The sequence below is a fragment of the Rhincodon typus genome, chromosome 9 (genome assembly GCF_021869965.1).
Source record: "Rhincodon typus isolate 14 chromosome 9, sRhiTyp1.1, whole genome shotgun sequence".
In the NCBI taxonomy this organism is placed as follows: domain Eukaryota; kingdom Metazoa; phylum Chordata; class Chondrichthyes; order Orectolobiformes; family Rhincodontidae; genus Rhincodon; species Rhincodon typus.
The window spans coordinates 24,578,512-24,595,129 of record NC_063340.1 but is presented as its reverse complement, the minus strand read 5'-3'; the positions used below and the strand labels follow the sequence as shown (position 1 = coordinate 24,595,129).

Sequence of the window (16,618 nt, the reverse complement as noted above, 5' to 3'; positions counted from 1 at the left end):
GAAGGAAGTAGCACAGCATCATGGATTCAAGCCTGTAAGTGCAGAAATACTGGCTTCTCTAATAAGGTTCCATTGTAACTATTGCTTTCCCCCTTGTACAGTCTAACCACCAGTGGGTTGTGGCTGCACTCCCCCAGATGAGCCATCACTCTAGCTAGTATTAAGGACTGAATACAAATTGAGTTGCACTCCAGGATTCCTGCAGTACCTGGCTGGTCTGGTGCCGCCTATTCGCCCTCTACACACCCTTAAACTCTGAAATAACAGCAACACGTTATGGATGTATCAGATTGATGCCACCTGCTGCTGTTCAAGCACTGAAACCCAGACATTGAGCTGCTCAGCTGACAACAGTTCCTGCACAAGCTTCCTGGAGTTTCCAAATAAAAAAGAATAAGCACTCCATAGAGCTGAGAAATCCTACCACACTTCTATCTAGGCGAAATGAGCAAAAGACTTACTGAAGACGTTTGTATAACCCCGAGATTTGTGCTACCACCACTGTTTCTTCCCTTGTCTGGAACTGATCTCTTTAAAGCACAAGCACCTCATCTTTGGGTTCTGTGGACAACTGATTCCCCCATCTGTTCTATGCGGTGTTGATTTGGTGTCTCACTGCTCATTGATTCCCTGCCTCTGTTTTCAAGTGTTGGCCTCCAAAACTCGCTCTTCTCAGGCTTACACTGACAAAAAGCAGTGTATCTGCTTTGTTGAGCAGTGTGTTGCCAACTATTTGTCATTAAGTATCGATCATACAAAATAGCTGTGTATGAATTTTTAAGAAGTTTCTTATTTATTGTGAGATAGAGGGAACTGCCGATGCTGGAGTCTTGAGATAACAAGGTGTGGAGCTGGATGAACACAGCAGGCCAGGCAGCATTAGAGGAGCAGGAAAGCTGACATTTCGGGTCTGGACCCTTCTAAAGAAGGGTTGCAATTGTTTATTGTGTTGTGCATAAGAAATTCATCGATGTATGAAGTAAATAATTAATGTTATATTAATTCTGTTTGGATGAGAAGACCAACCTCCAAGTCCTGGTGTGAAGCCTGCTTATTCTACCGCACCTACGTCCAAGATCCAGTCAGTCTCCACGGGGAACCTTTGTGCAGAGGTTGGTATTTTATGTAGGTTATGGGAAACAGCTATTTGATCTGTTTTTAAAAAAAGTTAGGTTTTGAGTACTAATATTACACTGGTGTTTGAACAGCCCCCTAATATCGTCATCCTTTTTTTTAGTCAGTCATGGGATGTACATGTCGCTGGCTGGGCCAGCATTTATTGCCCATTCCTAGTTGCCCTTGAGAAGGTGGTGAACTGCCTTCTTAAACTGCTGCTGGTGTTTATTGACCTACAATGCCATTAGAGAGGGTGTTCCAGGATTTTTACCTGGCAACACTGAAGGAACGGTGGTATATTTCCAAGTCAGGATGATGATGACTACCTTTCTGGAGGTAGCCATACAGTGCTGATGGTAAGCCACCCAGCAATGGCAGGAATGCAGTCAACTAATTAGCCACTTGACAGTATTGTAGAAACATTGCAATTTTGCCAGCAGGATGCAGATGCTCCTCAATGTGTCTGCACCCAAGGAATTGTGAGAAAGCAACTGCAAAGAGCGAGGTTGCGGTTGATGTACTGTTGAAGGAGATCTAAATATTTGTCAGAAAATGTTGAAGGTTGCTGTCTTGTGCAATGGTGTTACCGGTGAGTATGGCATTCCTGGAGAGGGTGGTCTCCAATTGTCATAGGTCCAACGCGCTACTGCCCTGATACTGTTGAGCAGAACTGCTGGTATATGCTGGAGAAGTTGTGTCTCAGCAATACTCCCACTAGTTATAAGGTGTCAGCTACCAGTCTGTCTTGCAGTGGGCTATGACCGCAACCCACCTAGCTTTCACAATGGGATTGTAAATACTGAGCCTTAAACTCCACCTATGGATGGCTCGTGATCCTTTTAAAAAGGGAAAAATCGTTTTTGTTTTATGTTTTGCAAGTATGTAAATAGGAGTTATTAAACCAATACTCCTAACCTGTAAGGCTGAACAGTGGATTTGACATGGTTCTCGCAGCAGAACCTATGATATAAAAGCCCTTTTTTAAAGATGGTCTTTAAGAAAAGTTCAATAACAATCATATATTATGCATGATATTTTTCTTGTAGCCTCTAAACTATTTATGATTGATATTTTTAATTCATGTATCATTGATGCATGCCTCTTCAATTAAATAAATTGTTAATTCTACTTTAGGAGCAAGTATTACCTACAAGACCAGAAGCCTATCCAATTCCCACGCAAACCTATGCCAGGGAATATTTCACCTTCCCAACATCTAGGTCCCAGGACAGAGTGAGTCCTGTGCCTGGACAATGGCAACACTATGATGAGAGAACAATGATACATGAGCAGCCTTTCAGTGGCACCATACAGGTAAGAGTATTTTTTTAGAACATTGTCTAGATATTAGAATAGAATAAATCATGTGTTTTTGAAAAAGATTTAAAGATGTTAGGATAAACTGCAGTATCAGTTGCATATTCTCCTTGTGTTAAAGAATGATTCATAATTCAGTATATGATAACTTCTGGTTTCAAATGTATTAGTACAACATTCTCCAAATACAACAGGTGAGACTGGATTTTAACAATGCTTAATATGTAAAGCTGTTTATCACCTACCCTGAGAATAAAGGGAAATAAAAAGTGAATGATAGCTCCTGTAAAATGATGAGCTGTCTTATTTCAAAGCTATTAATGATGGCAAAACTGTTGAGTGTGCTGTAACTTTTGGATTCAGTTATATACTCCAACTTAATATTGAGTGCAAAATAGCTTGTTTTAGCTATTCTTGGAAGGATAATCTTGACTTACTTAAAACTTGATGCTACTTCATTGAAAATTCAGACAACCTAAGTCTGTGTACCTTCTTTTTGGAGGATACTTGTTAATTTTGGATTTACATATTTAGCTGTATGTTTAATAGCTACAGAAATATCCCAAGTGGTTTCATTCATAAGATAGAGAAGCAACTTCAAGTTCAAAAACCTGAACTAAGATGAACCAAGCTAGAATTGATCATGCCAAAAAGAATGAAAAGGACAAAATTAAATGATTTAAAATGAGACATTTTATCAAACTCTTGCATAGGTTGCCAGAATATTTTATTTACCTTAGCCATACCTGTTTGCAGTTCTTGCATATAAGCTGAATGCAACAGCAGTCTTGCATATCTTCACTATGAAAGTTGAAGAATTCTCCTGGGCAAATTACTCAACATGAGTTTGATAATTCAATGTTGACTGCACTTCAAAGTTAATTCATTCATTTGAAGTACTTTATGAAATTCTAAAGATATGATGAGGCATTATATAATTGAAAGCTGCTGCTTTAAATATGAAGGTCAACAGGAACTGGTTGCTTCATTCTGGTTCAGTCTCCCATTTTGCTGGTACCACTGGATTTGCAGGGTAATATTGCTGTTCATTTTTAAGGTTAACCATGGACCATTGATTCTGGAGCATGTTCATTTTAACCAGCAGCGTAGTTGCTACTGATTAGGAGCAACAGTAGAATGAGAGAGACTGGATATTGCCCAGATTCAACTGCAGATTGAAAACTGATCCACTATTTGTCTATTGCAGGCCATAGTTAATGTAACTAAGTGACTTCATTGTGTGACTGCCACTAATTGGGTGAATCTGTGGATTAGAGTCTGGTCTACACCTCTGGAACCTGCAGTATAGCTCAGCCTAGAAGAAAATATCTGTGTTAGCTACAGTGGTTCAGTGCGAATGTCTTTGAACATGAGATTATATCAAATTGTCTTTACTGCAGTCCTAATTAAAAATGTTATGGGTTATAGCACAATTGGAAAATGTCCACAGCTATACTGTTGTAGCTGGAGGCGAAACATGGGACAGAATAGCTGGAACTTTGCTACACCAAATAAGGTCAAATCAGTTCCATTTTATGATGAAGATTTCTTTTTAAATGTTCCTAGCGTGTCCTGTGTCAATTGTTCCAGTAGCATTTCCCTGATGGATGCTTGCATTCATTAACTAACTAGCTTATTTTGCTCACATTCACTTGCATTGTTAAATGGGAGCAGATATGCTTTCCTTTAAGATCACCAACCTGCAATGTCACCATATGTATGGAACAGGTGAATGAAACGAAAGTGTTTGCTGAAGTAAATGCATCCAAAGATTCCGTGCACACTTTTTTGTTTCAAATGCCCTTATTTAGTACATCTGGGATTTTGAAGTTTGAGAAATAAACCTGAAATAAACTTTAAAATATTATAAATATATCAATTAAATTATGCATGGATAGAATAGATCTTAATCAGATGTAAAAGGTGATGGTTAGGGAAATGTAATTGAGGTAACTTAAGAAAGCATAAGCCTCCTTTGTTATCTTTGTGCGCCTCTGTAGGAGCTATGAAGTGGGGACTATATGAGAAAATCTGGAAGGCATAGTTTGCTTGATATAGCACATTAGTTTATTTTGTATGAGCAGTGTAACCTGAGGAGAAATTTGAGACCAGCTTAAAAACAGTGAGTAAAATAGTTTGGGGCAGAAATTGTTAATGGAACAAATATTTATGTAATACAATGCTGCCAACTATTGGACTTGCAGCATAATACAACTGTTATGAAGATTCAAGTTTGTGGCAATACAGATATAATTATTTAATTAATGCAGTAATGAGAGATGAACAATTTACTACCTTTGATCTAAATTTGTTATAGAAATGTGAAGCCCTGCTGTACAGCATAATAGGTTTCCACCTTATTTTGCTCCATCAAAAGTTGACAGAACTGGACAAATAATAGGATAGCAACTACTCAGTAACAATTAGCATACTGTTGTTATGCATTGCAACCTAAATATTATGCTTCATTCCCTGGACCTTTGTCACCATTGGTCAAAGGCAACAATTGCTAGCAGCAGGTTTTAATTTTGCATTCTACTTGTGCACACTGTCAACAGTAAATCTTGGATTATTATGAATGCCTTTGGCAATACAATGGTCTTGCACCCTGACTATTTAACCATGTAACAGCCTCTTAAACAGTTTCCTAAAGTGTACTGAGCTGTCACTTGGTTAATTGTTGTCTTCTTTTTCCTCCCTCTGGGTAATTACACACTGTAGACAACTTGCTATTACGCACGCACACACACCCTGGCCGAAACATTAGTTCTGTTTTTCCCTTCTCAGTTGCTGCCACAACTGCTGAGTTTCTCCAGCACTGTTTTTGTTTCAGATTTCTAGCATCTGCAATCTTTTGTTTCATTTTGGGAATTTCATACTTGTTTTATAGGATTAAACCCAATAGAAAAATTTTTAAGATTCCTAGTTTGAGCTGAATTGGAAGTATTTGAAACAAGATGTATTCCTACTACATTCTCCTTCACCCTATGTGGTTCCGTGATATGAAGTGGCTAGTTATAGTACCACTAAACTAGAATCTGGTCGACTACAGCAGTAGGGTTTCTAATTATGTGCAAGTTAACAGCAAGACTTCAAACTGCTTTAAATTTATGTATTCTCAGTTCTTAACACATTTCAGCTGTAAAATGTTTTTGTTTTTACATGTTTAAAACAACAAATTTTAGCATGTAATTTCATTATAATGTATTTTTAATCGCTTAACAGCGTGGAACTCGTTCACAAGAAGAATTACACGAGACAAAAGCTTTCCACCCAGAGAAATTGCGACAGGAAGATATGCTTCGCAGAGATACAGAATACCAGAAAGACTTTGATCGGAAGCCGGATGTATGGGCTCATCAAATTTCCTCCATGGATTCTAGTGCATCAGGTCAAGAACAGCTGAACTACTCTTCAAAATCACTCCCACCAAGTGCAATTGCACCTCATAAAAGTGGGCCTGGGCGCTGGAAAACTCCAGCTCCAAATCAGGCTACTCCAGTTGCTGTTTCCCAACCCATCCGAGTGGAAAATCAGTTGCCACCACCCCCACCACCACCTCCAGTACATTATGCAGTTGACTTTGATAATTCCCATAGTGATCTACCCTTACCACCGCCCCCACCACCACCACCTGCTTCACAAGGATCAAATCCAAGCTCTGTGGTTGATCGTAGAAAACGAGAAGATCAGCAACGTTGGTATGAGAAAGAAAAGGCACGGTTAGAGGAAGAGCGGGACAGGAAACGCCGTGAACAGGATAGGAAAATTGGCCAAATGCGTGGCCCGCCCCCTTTGCACATAACTCCATCTCAACCTGTTCATGTTACTCCAGCAATTCAGCAAACAAGGCCAGAAAAAATGGCTAGCCTATCACGACCACAGGATACAGTAATCCGTGAATTACAGCCTCAGCAACAGCCTCGCACTATTGAGCGCAGGGACTTGCAATACATTACAATTAGCAAAGAGCAGATGCCTGGCAGCGATAGTCTTTCACCTGATCCTTGGAAACGTGATGCAAAGGAGAAAATGGAAAAACAGCAGCAGCAACACCTCTTGGAGATGCTCAGCAAAGAGATACAGGAGCTACAGAACAAGCCTGATCGCACATCTGAGGAGAATGACCGTCTTCGCAAACTTATGCTTGAGTGGCAGTTTCAAAAGCGGTTACAAGAGTCCAAAGAGAAGGATGATGATGATGAAGAGGAAGAAGATGATGATGTTGATGCAGCACTTATCATGCAAAGATTGGAAGTGGAAAGACGGGCAAGGGTAAGGAGAATAAAATTAGGACTTGGTTTCGGTTCACTTTTTTGAAAATGTTTATTCTGTTCTTTTGGCTTAAAGATCGGTGTTCCAAATAGAGCATGTTTCGTAGTGAGCTCCTGAATTGAATTTTAAGTATCTCTAAGTGGGTGACCACAGTTTGTTTCTAGGTTTCCTTTGTCATGTAAAGTATTTGTGTAAAGTCCTTAAAGGTAAAAATATCAGAAGATACCTATTAGAGAGCATAAGTAATTTGCACATTATCCAGTTTAAACAGCACTGTGGCGTAAGCAATCATATCAAGAATAATCCACTCGGAAATAGTAAGAACTGCCAATGCTGGTGGAACACAGCAGGCCAGGCAGCATCAGAGGAGCAGGAAAGCTGACATTTCAGGTCAGGACCCTTCTTCAGAAATGCTCTTTTAGCTAAGTTGTTCTTCATTTCTTGAAGGAAAATTTAAGTATCCTCTGAAATCGAAAAATCAGTTATCCTTTTAGGATTCTATCTTTTATTTGTTTCAATACATGTCATCTTTATACATCAACAATTTCACATCTCAAAAACATAGCAAAATATGATTGGTTCAAATAACAGCTGCCAATTAAGTTTTGTATTTATCCGGACTATTTGAGATGTCAAAATCACCACCATTCTTTCTGGATAGTAAATCCATCAATTCAGCAACAATCTCAGAAGCCACCACAAAGCAAACCAGCCAATATAGTTGGTCATTATATTAAGCAAGATGAAATAGGACTTAGAATTGTACTAGAAACCTATTTACTGCTTACAAATTAGGTATTCCTTTTAACTATAATGTTACAGCATAAAAAGGTAGTTCTGGTTAGTTCAGAGGTTTCTAATTTGCTGCATTCTACAATAACTTCATTCCCTGTGACGAAACTTAGAATGCTATCACCTCGGCCACTTTTTGTCTCAGAGCTTATCCCCTCCAGGATTTAGAACTACTTTTTTTCCATGAAGTTTTGGCTATGGCTGGATTGACTTGTTATTTTTGATCACTGTACATGCAACTGATGAGGTACTTTTTCTCTATCCTTCTCATCCATCATCCTCTGTCCAAAAAAGGTTGCAGCCAGCCTACTTTGTCAGATCTGCTGACAAATGTGAAAAGGTTCCACATGGTAGATTTGTTGGGAAGTTTGCATGACATGGAATCCATGGAGAGCTAGCCAATTGGGTACAAAATTGGCTTGACAGTAGGAGACAGGGTGGTTGTTCAGACTGGAGGCGTGTGACCAGAAGTGTGCTGCCAGGATTGGTGCTGCGTCCACTGTTGTTGATCACTTATATAAATGATTTGCTTGAGAATATAGGAGACTTGGTTAATAAGTTTGCAGATGACACCAAAATTAGTAGTACAGTGAACAGTGATGAAGATTATTCTAAGAGTAAAATGGGATCCTGTTCACTTGGGCCAGTGGACCGAGCAATGACAGAGCTTAATTTAGATAATGAAGAGTGTTGCATTTTGGTAAGACAAACCAGGGCAGGACTTACACAGTTAACAGTAGGGCCATGGGGAGTGTTGTTGAACAGAGTGACCTTGGTGTGCAGGTACATAGTTTGTTGAAAATGGCATCACGGGTAGACTTGGTGGTGGGGGAGATGTTTGGCAAACTTGCCTTCATCAGTCAGAGCATTGACTACAGGAGTTGGCATGTCACTTTATGGCTGTACAAGACATTGGTAAGGCCACATTTGAAGTACAGCATAAAATTCTGGTCACCCTGCTATAGGATGGATGCTATTAAACTGACAAAAAAGACTTACCACTATGTTACTGAAACGGAAGGGTTTGAGTTATAAGGGGAAGTTGGATAGGCTGGGACTTTTTTCCCTGGAGTGGAGGAGGCTGAGGGGTGACCTTATAGAGGCTTACAAAATCATGGGGGGTAGATAAGGTGAATAGCCAAAGTATTTTCCCCAGGGCAGGGGAGGCCATAGGTTGAAGGTGAGAGGGGAAGATTTAAAAGGGACCTGAAGGGCAACTTTTTTTACACAGAGGGTGGTGCATATATAGAACTAGTTTCCAGAGGAAATTGTAGAGACAAGTACAGTTGCAATATTTAAAAGACATTTGGACAGGTACATGACTAGAAAGCGTTTAGAGGGATATGGATTAAATGCCGGAAAACGGGACTAGTTCAGTTTAGGAAACCTGGTAGGCTGGACAAGTTGGACCAAAGGGTCCGTTACCATGCTGTTTGATTCTGTCTTGACCTTTTGTAGTTGTCTTTCCTACTATGCTCTTCCCTCCCGCCACCACCCCCTGCCCTACTCCTTACAGGAAATCCTATCTGCCACGTCAGTTGAACTTGCCAAGTCCCAGCTGTAAGATCATGTCTTGGACCATTTCCAGACCCCTCTTCCTAATCTGTTTTCACAGCCAACTCCCATCATTCACAAACTTATTTATCCAAGCTTGTTCATTCCAATTTTAGCGCCCAATTCCATGAGTTCTCAGTCTTTTGTATTTTTATTATGTTTTCCTGCCATCTAAAGTGTTTTGATTCCTCGGCTTCTTCCATCATAGCATGCTGTTTGTGCCCATTCCCACGGGTTCTCTTGTGACTCACTGTATTCCCTGACCCTACTACCCCATCTTGTGCAATTAAGAACAAGTTAAACACTATTCCTCTTCCCCTCATCTAAACATGCATATTTGATTTGTACACCAGCCCTCAATTGCTGCTGCTCTGTTGTTTCTTTAACCTCGCTCCATTTCTACATGCTGTCATGCAAAGCATACTGTGGCACCTATAGAAAGAGATGAGGTGAATGTAAAGAACTACTTGCCTCCATAGCAGATGCATTCAATAGCCATGAAGAGGGAAGAAGGGATAGAAACAGATTTTTAAAAAACTATAGAAGGAAAGGGGAGTGGCTTTTCACAATGAGCAGCACAATGGAGATAAGCTATAAAACTTTGTACAGGGGGATCTGCTACAATGCAATAGTTGTGTACTAGCGCAAAACCGTGCTATATAAATAATGGGGCCAATGGGAAAAGTGGGGTTAGGGGCACAAAGGATACAATTTTATATTTTTCAAAATTCTTCCTCACCTGTGTAGCTTCATTCTTATAGCGGTGGTTATAATGACAGCTATATCAGACAGGTGATGCTGCAAAGAGGCAATACATTTACGAATACGTCCTTTTTATTTGCAATGAAGTGACAGCTGGGCTTTAAATAGAGTTCTGCCACTGGCAATCTCAGCAATGGTTAGTGCAATCATGATCCAAAAGAGGTGAGCAGTGCAAAATTGTGAAAGATAAAGCTTACAGCCAGCAACCCTGCACGAAACTCCCCCAAAATTGACACATCGGCAATTTCAGATGTAATCTTTAACACCTGCTGAAATAAGTGGAAAGTTATTGGAGTGGCCGTGATCCAAAATTGTGTGCGATAGAGCTCATTGCCAGCAACCCTCCATGAAACTTCCCTGAAATTGACACATCAGCAATTTTTAGTAAAATTCCCCCCTCCATTTAAATGCTGATCGGACCTAACATTCCATTGGCACAGACTTCTAGATAGATTTTCAGATAAGTGAAGCGGAGAAATCTGTCCTTTCTTTCCTATGTAGCCCACTGGCATTGAAGTTAATTGCAGGATTAAAATGCATTGTAAATCTGAGAACATTGTATTCAAAATAGTGCTGGAAACCAGCAGGTTGTAGCAGACAACTTTTGGTATACATGAGCAAGTTAAAAAATTCTTAGATATTTAGTATGTAACAAAATCTCAGCAAAAATACTACACACAAAGGTGCATGTTTAACAACACATTATTTTAAACTATAATTTTTACTTATACCATCAATTTAGCATTGGAATCCATTCTTGTATTTAAATGAGCTGCATTTTTAAATAATGCTGAATCACCTTATAGCCAATACAAGTTTGCGTTTTAGAAATAGCGTTCCCCCATTTGTCAGTCGCGTTATAGCCAATTCGCATTGCCTGCACACGCATTATAGGATAACCCCCTATACGTTAAATAGTGTAATGTTTGCTTAACAAGTATCTACTTTATATGAGACTAAGTCCCACAAGAGATATTAAGTATCTAGTTGCTTGTACTATGTGCATACAGTCACATGTCTTGGAAGGAAAGGCTTCACAAGCAACTGAGTAAGAGTTTAGAGTGAACGGATCTATAAATTATCAATGCTGTAAACTATTCTCTTGCTCACCTTCAAGTTTCATTATTAATCTCTGCTTATTAGTAATCTTGAAATATTTTGATTCTTTTCAGTCTCGGTCTCAAGTATGTTTTAAAAAGAAAGCACAGCTTTCTCTTATGTCTGTTCTCTTCCATATGCCTGACACTGAGCTTTTCCTGATCTAGCAAGAGCTTATCGTTCACAATGCAAAATTTTCTCATTTTTGTGCCAGAAGTAATTAAATCCGATCGATCAAATAGCTATGGGTACTGACTGAACTAATGATTTTGCTCCATATTTCCTTTTCTTCTTATCCCTGCTGCAGACTGTTCCAGCCATCTCAGTTCTAGATTTGGTATGTTCTGAATTCTTCCTCCAGCTAGTTTTCCTGCTTGTTTATTCTCCTCATGTCTGGTTTTGGAAACTACATCTAAAAATAGTAGTAATTTAGTGTTACATGCGCCTTGTAAATGTACCAAATATTGATGATGTTATTTTCTTTCATTGTGTGTTGTCTTGATCCTTTTTTTTGGTGGCCTTTATTTTAAATAGCATGTTTATGATCTGGATGAACGTTGAAATTGAATTTTTTTTAATGTTTGGGAGCAATATATGCAACAAGTAGTTCTGAAATGCAAACCATTTGCCTCTGTCGTCCCTCTTCCAACCGTCTTGATCTGTAGCATCACTGATTATGATTGATATCATCATTTCTTCATTATATCAACCAGATTCGTGCACGAACCCGTCACAAGAATTTAGTGATCTAAGACAAGATATCCTACTTAATGGCAAACTTTGAAGCACTCTCTTGAACAAACTCTAAACTTTAAAATGAGAACAAATGTTATAGGTACTCATCGGATCTGGCAGCATCGGTGGAGAGACTAGAGTTAACATTTCAGGTAGTTGACCATAGACATTATGGTACAAAGCAAAAGGATTGCATATAATCTGATTTTTATCTTACACCCTCATCTTTTTGCCATTTAATTTTCTATCATCTATCCAGTCACAAAATACATTTTGTTCTCCAGCCCACCCTTCCTCTGTATCCTAGCTTTGCATTTATTTAAACCTGTAATCTCACTTCTTTTTCGCTCTGATGATAGGCCATTGCTCTGACACATTAATATCTTTCTTTCTCAACAGATGCTGCTGGGCTGGCTGAGTACTCCCAGTATTTTCAGTTTTTATGTCAGATTTTAAGCATTTGCAATATTCTTCTTTTGGCTTCACTACAAAATTCTTGTAATCTTTAAATAGTATCACATTTTCATATGTGGCACAAATTAGTTGTTATGCTGTTCTACTTTTGAAGCAGTATTCATTCACTTTGCGTTTGAAGATGTAAATTTTTTTTTTTGGTCCCCTCTTGTTTTTTAACCAAAAACTAAATTTAGAATACAACAGCACTGTGCCAAAGCTGTGTGTATTTTGCCTTTCCTGTTCTCCTATAATCAACAGTTTGTAGCTCATGCAAGTAGTTGAAGTAAGGATTCAAACATGATGATTCAACCCCCACCATGCAGTCATGTATTTGTTACTTCAATATCTTAAATTGTGGATTACTTTTTTAAATGATAATTTGTCTTTCACATGTTTTATGCACTTTTATCACACTGAGCTTAATGCTGTCAACTTCCCTGTGGTCCATATGGAAAGCTTTGTGATTTGCTTTTTAGAAACAAGATTTGATGTTTTTCCTTTCATTTGATCAGTATAATTTTGAAGCAATATCCTTAAAATATTTTATATTCAAAATAATATTAAAACAAATGCAATAATAACGATATAATACTTATGTTTTTACATAGAACTGCATATACTATCTATCTTTACTGTGCCTTTACACATAAGCAGCCAAACCAAAATGTCCCATTTCACTATTTTATCATGATCTGTATAAAGCAGTGGCTTGAGGTTTATGCAACAATAAGTCACTAAAGAAAACTAGGTGTTATTTGAAGTAAATTCTGTTCGAATTAGAAATTACTGTTTTAATTGAAGTGGCTGAACAATTGAGCATTTATTCTACATATGTTCAACTGTTTTTTAATTATTTGTAAACAACTGGTCTTATGACCAGTGTGTTGGTCTGAAAATTGCTGAGGAATATAAGTTTCATCAGGCTCATTGATTAACTGGTGTTTTTCATCAGATATAGTGTTGTCAGAATTGATGCAAGGATGGGAAAAGAAATTTCTTTTTGAAAAGAATTTATCAAATGAAAGTGCTGGTTCAGTTGTTTTACAGGTCAAACTTTATTTAATATATTACTGTCTTGTATATCTCTTGTCTTAGATTTTGGTTTGAGCCAAAATTAAGTTATATTTTAAAGTATCTCTTGTTTTATAGGTGTGTCTATAAAGCTAAATATTATAATGAGGGCAGGGTAGTGTTTTTGTTGAACTGAAATTTATTCCAGCTTTTCTCCCTATAACATGGTCTAATTCACTATGCAATTTATTGGGTGTTAACATTATTTGAAAGTGTAAAGCATGTGGTAGAACTTGTTAGAAAAACATGCTCTGTGAGTTTAATGGTAGTGACATGTCAGAACACCACTTTTAGAATTGCAGTCAGCATTGCCCTAGTCTGTGTCAGTGTTCTCTGCGGTTTTATTTCAGTTGAAATGTTGAGCAGAATTGCTCCATGTCAGAGCTGACTGACACCTCGAACAGTCTTCCGGTGTTGATAGAACAATTATGCTAAAAGAAGTTGTTAATCTGTACTTAGAACTAAAGGAAGTGTGACATGCATAGAATGCTTTGGCAGTGGAGGAGCAAAATAAAGTAGATAAAGGACTTATCTTGGCAGGGCAAACTTTTGGCTGCACTTTGTAATTTTGATATGTGTTTTGGATTTTTTTTAGACCACTGTAGTATCTCTTTCTATTATTCAAATATCAAGGTAAAGCCTTGTTTAATTTAATTGTTCAAAAACTTCCGGATTGAGGAAGCTGTAAAACATAAATTATTACTTGGAAAATTAATAACAATGTCCCATTTTTATTTAAAAGCATAGTCATCTTTTGGGGAAAAACTGATCCTACAAATGAGTTACATTCTGCAACATGTTGAGAGAAAATTACCTGAAGTTGCAATTTATAATGTCAGTGCAGGGAGATGTTCTGCTGGTCATAGTCATTTCTGGCAGTGCAGAAACAGAACTTTGCTGTCTGATGGCAGACTGCTGACGTATTAGCATTTGTGATAATGTTCTGCAGAGTAGCATTATGGTTATCCAAATAAGAACTCTTATGTATGCTGAATGTGCCGTGAGTTACTGGCAACATACTAGAAACAATTTTTCTGGGGATCGCCAGTTGTTGGATTTAAATATCAATAAATTAATTGCAGTTGCAAGATGAAGAACGCAGGCGTCATCAGCAGCTAGAAGATATCCGAAAAAGAGAAGCAGAAGAAAGAGCAAGGCAAGATAATGAGCGTCATCGTCAAGAGGAGGAGCAAGCAAGAAGAGAAACTGAAGAAAAGGTTGATTTTTACTTGAATGTGCATTTTCTTGCTTTGCCCCTGTTCCCAGCAGCCACCATGCTGGTTTTGAGACGTTTTGCCTATTTACAATTTTTTTCACTACCTCTCCTTACAGCAAATGTGTCAGAAAGCTGTTCTCTTTAATACCATCTTTTTTTTCAACATTGACTGACTGACTGACTGATATTTCTGCTTTCCATAGAGAAGACAGGAAGAAGAATATTATACGCGTTTGGAGGCTGAAAGGCGTAGACAACAGGAAGAAGCTGAAAGGAAGTTGCTGCAACCTGATGAACCTGGTCTGTACAGGCCTCCCCTTCCAAGGGACTATGCTTCTGAAACCCAGCAGTATGAGTTCCCTCCCCCACCCCATTCATCTAACGCTCCTACCCCTCCTCAGAGAAACATCTCTTACATGAAAACACAGATCGTCTCCCCTGACACAGTTTACACTGCCAAGTTTGTCCCATACAATGATGAGGACGAGGAAGATGCAAATCTTTCAGGTCAGGATAAGTACTCCGTCACAAGAAAATCGTATGGTGATCTCCCTTCTGCCCCTAAGCAGCTGCCATTCATTCGTCAACCCCGCCCGGTTTCAGATGGCTACTATCTTTCAAACTCATTCCGACCACCAGCCAATGCCAACAGTACTGCTCCAAAAGCTGGTGTTGCCCCTCCCCCTCCAACCAAACCGAACTTCATGCCACAGAGTGGTTCAAAAGGTAGAGATAAAAATGTAACAATCTTATTCCTTTTTGATGTTTGGACTTTCTAAGTTCTTCCAACTTCCTTATAGAGAATGCAACAATAATTATTTCCTGATGTAAAAGTCTCTTTCTCCAGAATAACACACAAATTTCACTTGATACTTGAATCAATGAATCATTTTGCCTTTAAAGAGTATTCTGTTTTCAACTTCTTAGCTTCTATCTCAGATTCTCCTGTCCTCACAAATTAGATATTTTTGTGCACTCCCCTAATATGCTTAGTGAATGCTTGGTCCTTTAATTTGTTCCAATAAGAGTACTGTTGGTTTTGGTTTTTAATCTGTTCTGTGAATGAATGCATCTCAAAAGCCCCTCTCCATGTACTGGAAGAGAATGTGGCATGGTACGCTTGCAGTTTTTATCCATTTAGAGAATTTTAAGCCTTCTCTTTTACTGTTCATGTGGCAATGGGGAACTGATCTGGTGTGACCTAACTTAGCATTATGAGTAGAATTAGTTGTGAACCTACAACAAACATGCTTGTTGCGATTCTATAAATGTCTGCCTCTTTAAATTTTAAATTTGTTATCTGTTGATTAACTGATAACTATTAAAACAACAACTTGTTGATAGGTAAATGAAGATTTCACAACTATTTGTCCATAATGCATAGAATGCAATCTGGCTGTAGAATTTGATTATTCAAAATTATAGTCTATATTGCATTCATACTCTCTTCAATCATTACCTAACACTGTCATTTGCCTTACTCATTTCTTCATTTTGTGCTTAACCAAACTACCTGCTGTGCATTTCTATAAAAATAAATTGCCAATGCATTAGTAATGTTTTTGAATGGTAGCAAAAGAAACACAAGTTTATGTTGACATCTTTGTTTTACATAACAGAAAATTATACTATAATTGTTACAACTCGCATTAAAACATTAGGAAATCTCTGAAATAATAATTTTGAATATGTAGCATATTGGTTTTAAAAACATGTTCCAAACCCTCCATAATTAGTCAACATGTACAACAGGAAAAATAATTTTTAACTTAGTTTGGGTAAAGGGAAAGAAATATTGACCTGATTCTTCCAACGTCCAGTTCAAAGAAATCTGGACTTGATTTTGTGCAACCAATCAGAACTCTGCTAAAACTCTGACGCACACAGGTGCACTGTAGTTTTAGCTTTCTTAGTGGTAATATTCATGCCCAGGGAGCCTCCATGATTTTCTTTTCTTACTAAATTCACTATCAAAGATTTGGTCTGAATAGATGGAATTTACCTGAAACCTTGGTCTGAAAATGTTACACAGTTTCATCTCTGGTACAACTGTGATTAGCCAGCATAACTAAGTTAAATTCTACAACTGACTACCATGTGGTTACTCTTCCTCCCTTCTCCATCACCTCTTCCTCTTCCATCACCTGAACCATGTCTTTCTCCATCTCCACCACTGCCTTCTCTATCCCCATCTCCTCCACATCATTCCCTGTTGCTGTCTCCTTC

At 38.3% G+C, this 16,618-nt stretch overlaps 1 protein-coding gene across 9 annotated transcripts in view; it reads left to right on the top strand.

Moving 5' to 3' along the window:
* Window positions 1-16,618, top strand: part of afdna (afadin, adherens junction formation factor a) — a 209,719-nt gene that overhangs the window by 180,791 nt on the left and 12,310 nt on the right. For 3 of the 9 annotated variants that reach the window (XM_048600612.1, XM_048600615.1, XM_048600611.1), the window contains 5 exons: window positions 1,021-1,112; window positions 2,251-2,430; window positions 5,659-6,708; window positions 14,259-14,393; window positions 14,596-15,118. In XM_048600612.1, the coding sequence (XP_048456569.1) occupies window positions 1,021-1,112; window positions 2,251-2,430; window positions 5,659-6,708; window positions 14,259-14,393; window positions 14,596-15,118 (1,980 nt within the window). The remainder of the gene's footprint in view (window positions 1-1,020; window positions 1,113-2,250; window positions 2,431-5,658; window positions 6,709-14,258; window positions 14,394-14,595; window positions 15,119-16,618) is intronic. The other 6 variants (XM_048600620.1, XM_048600617.1, XM_048600619.1 and 3 more) reach the window with 4 other exon arrangements.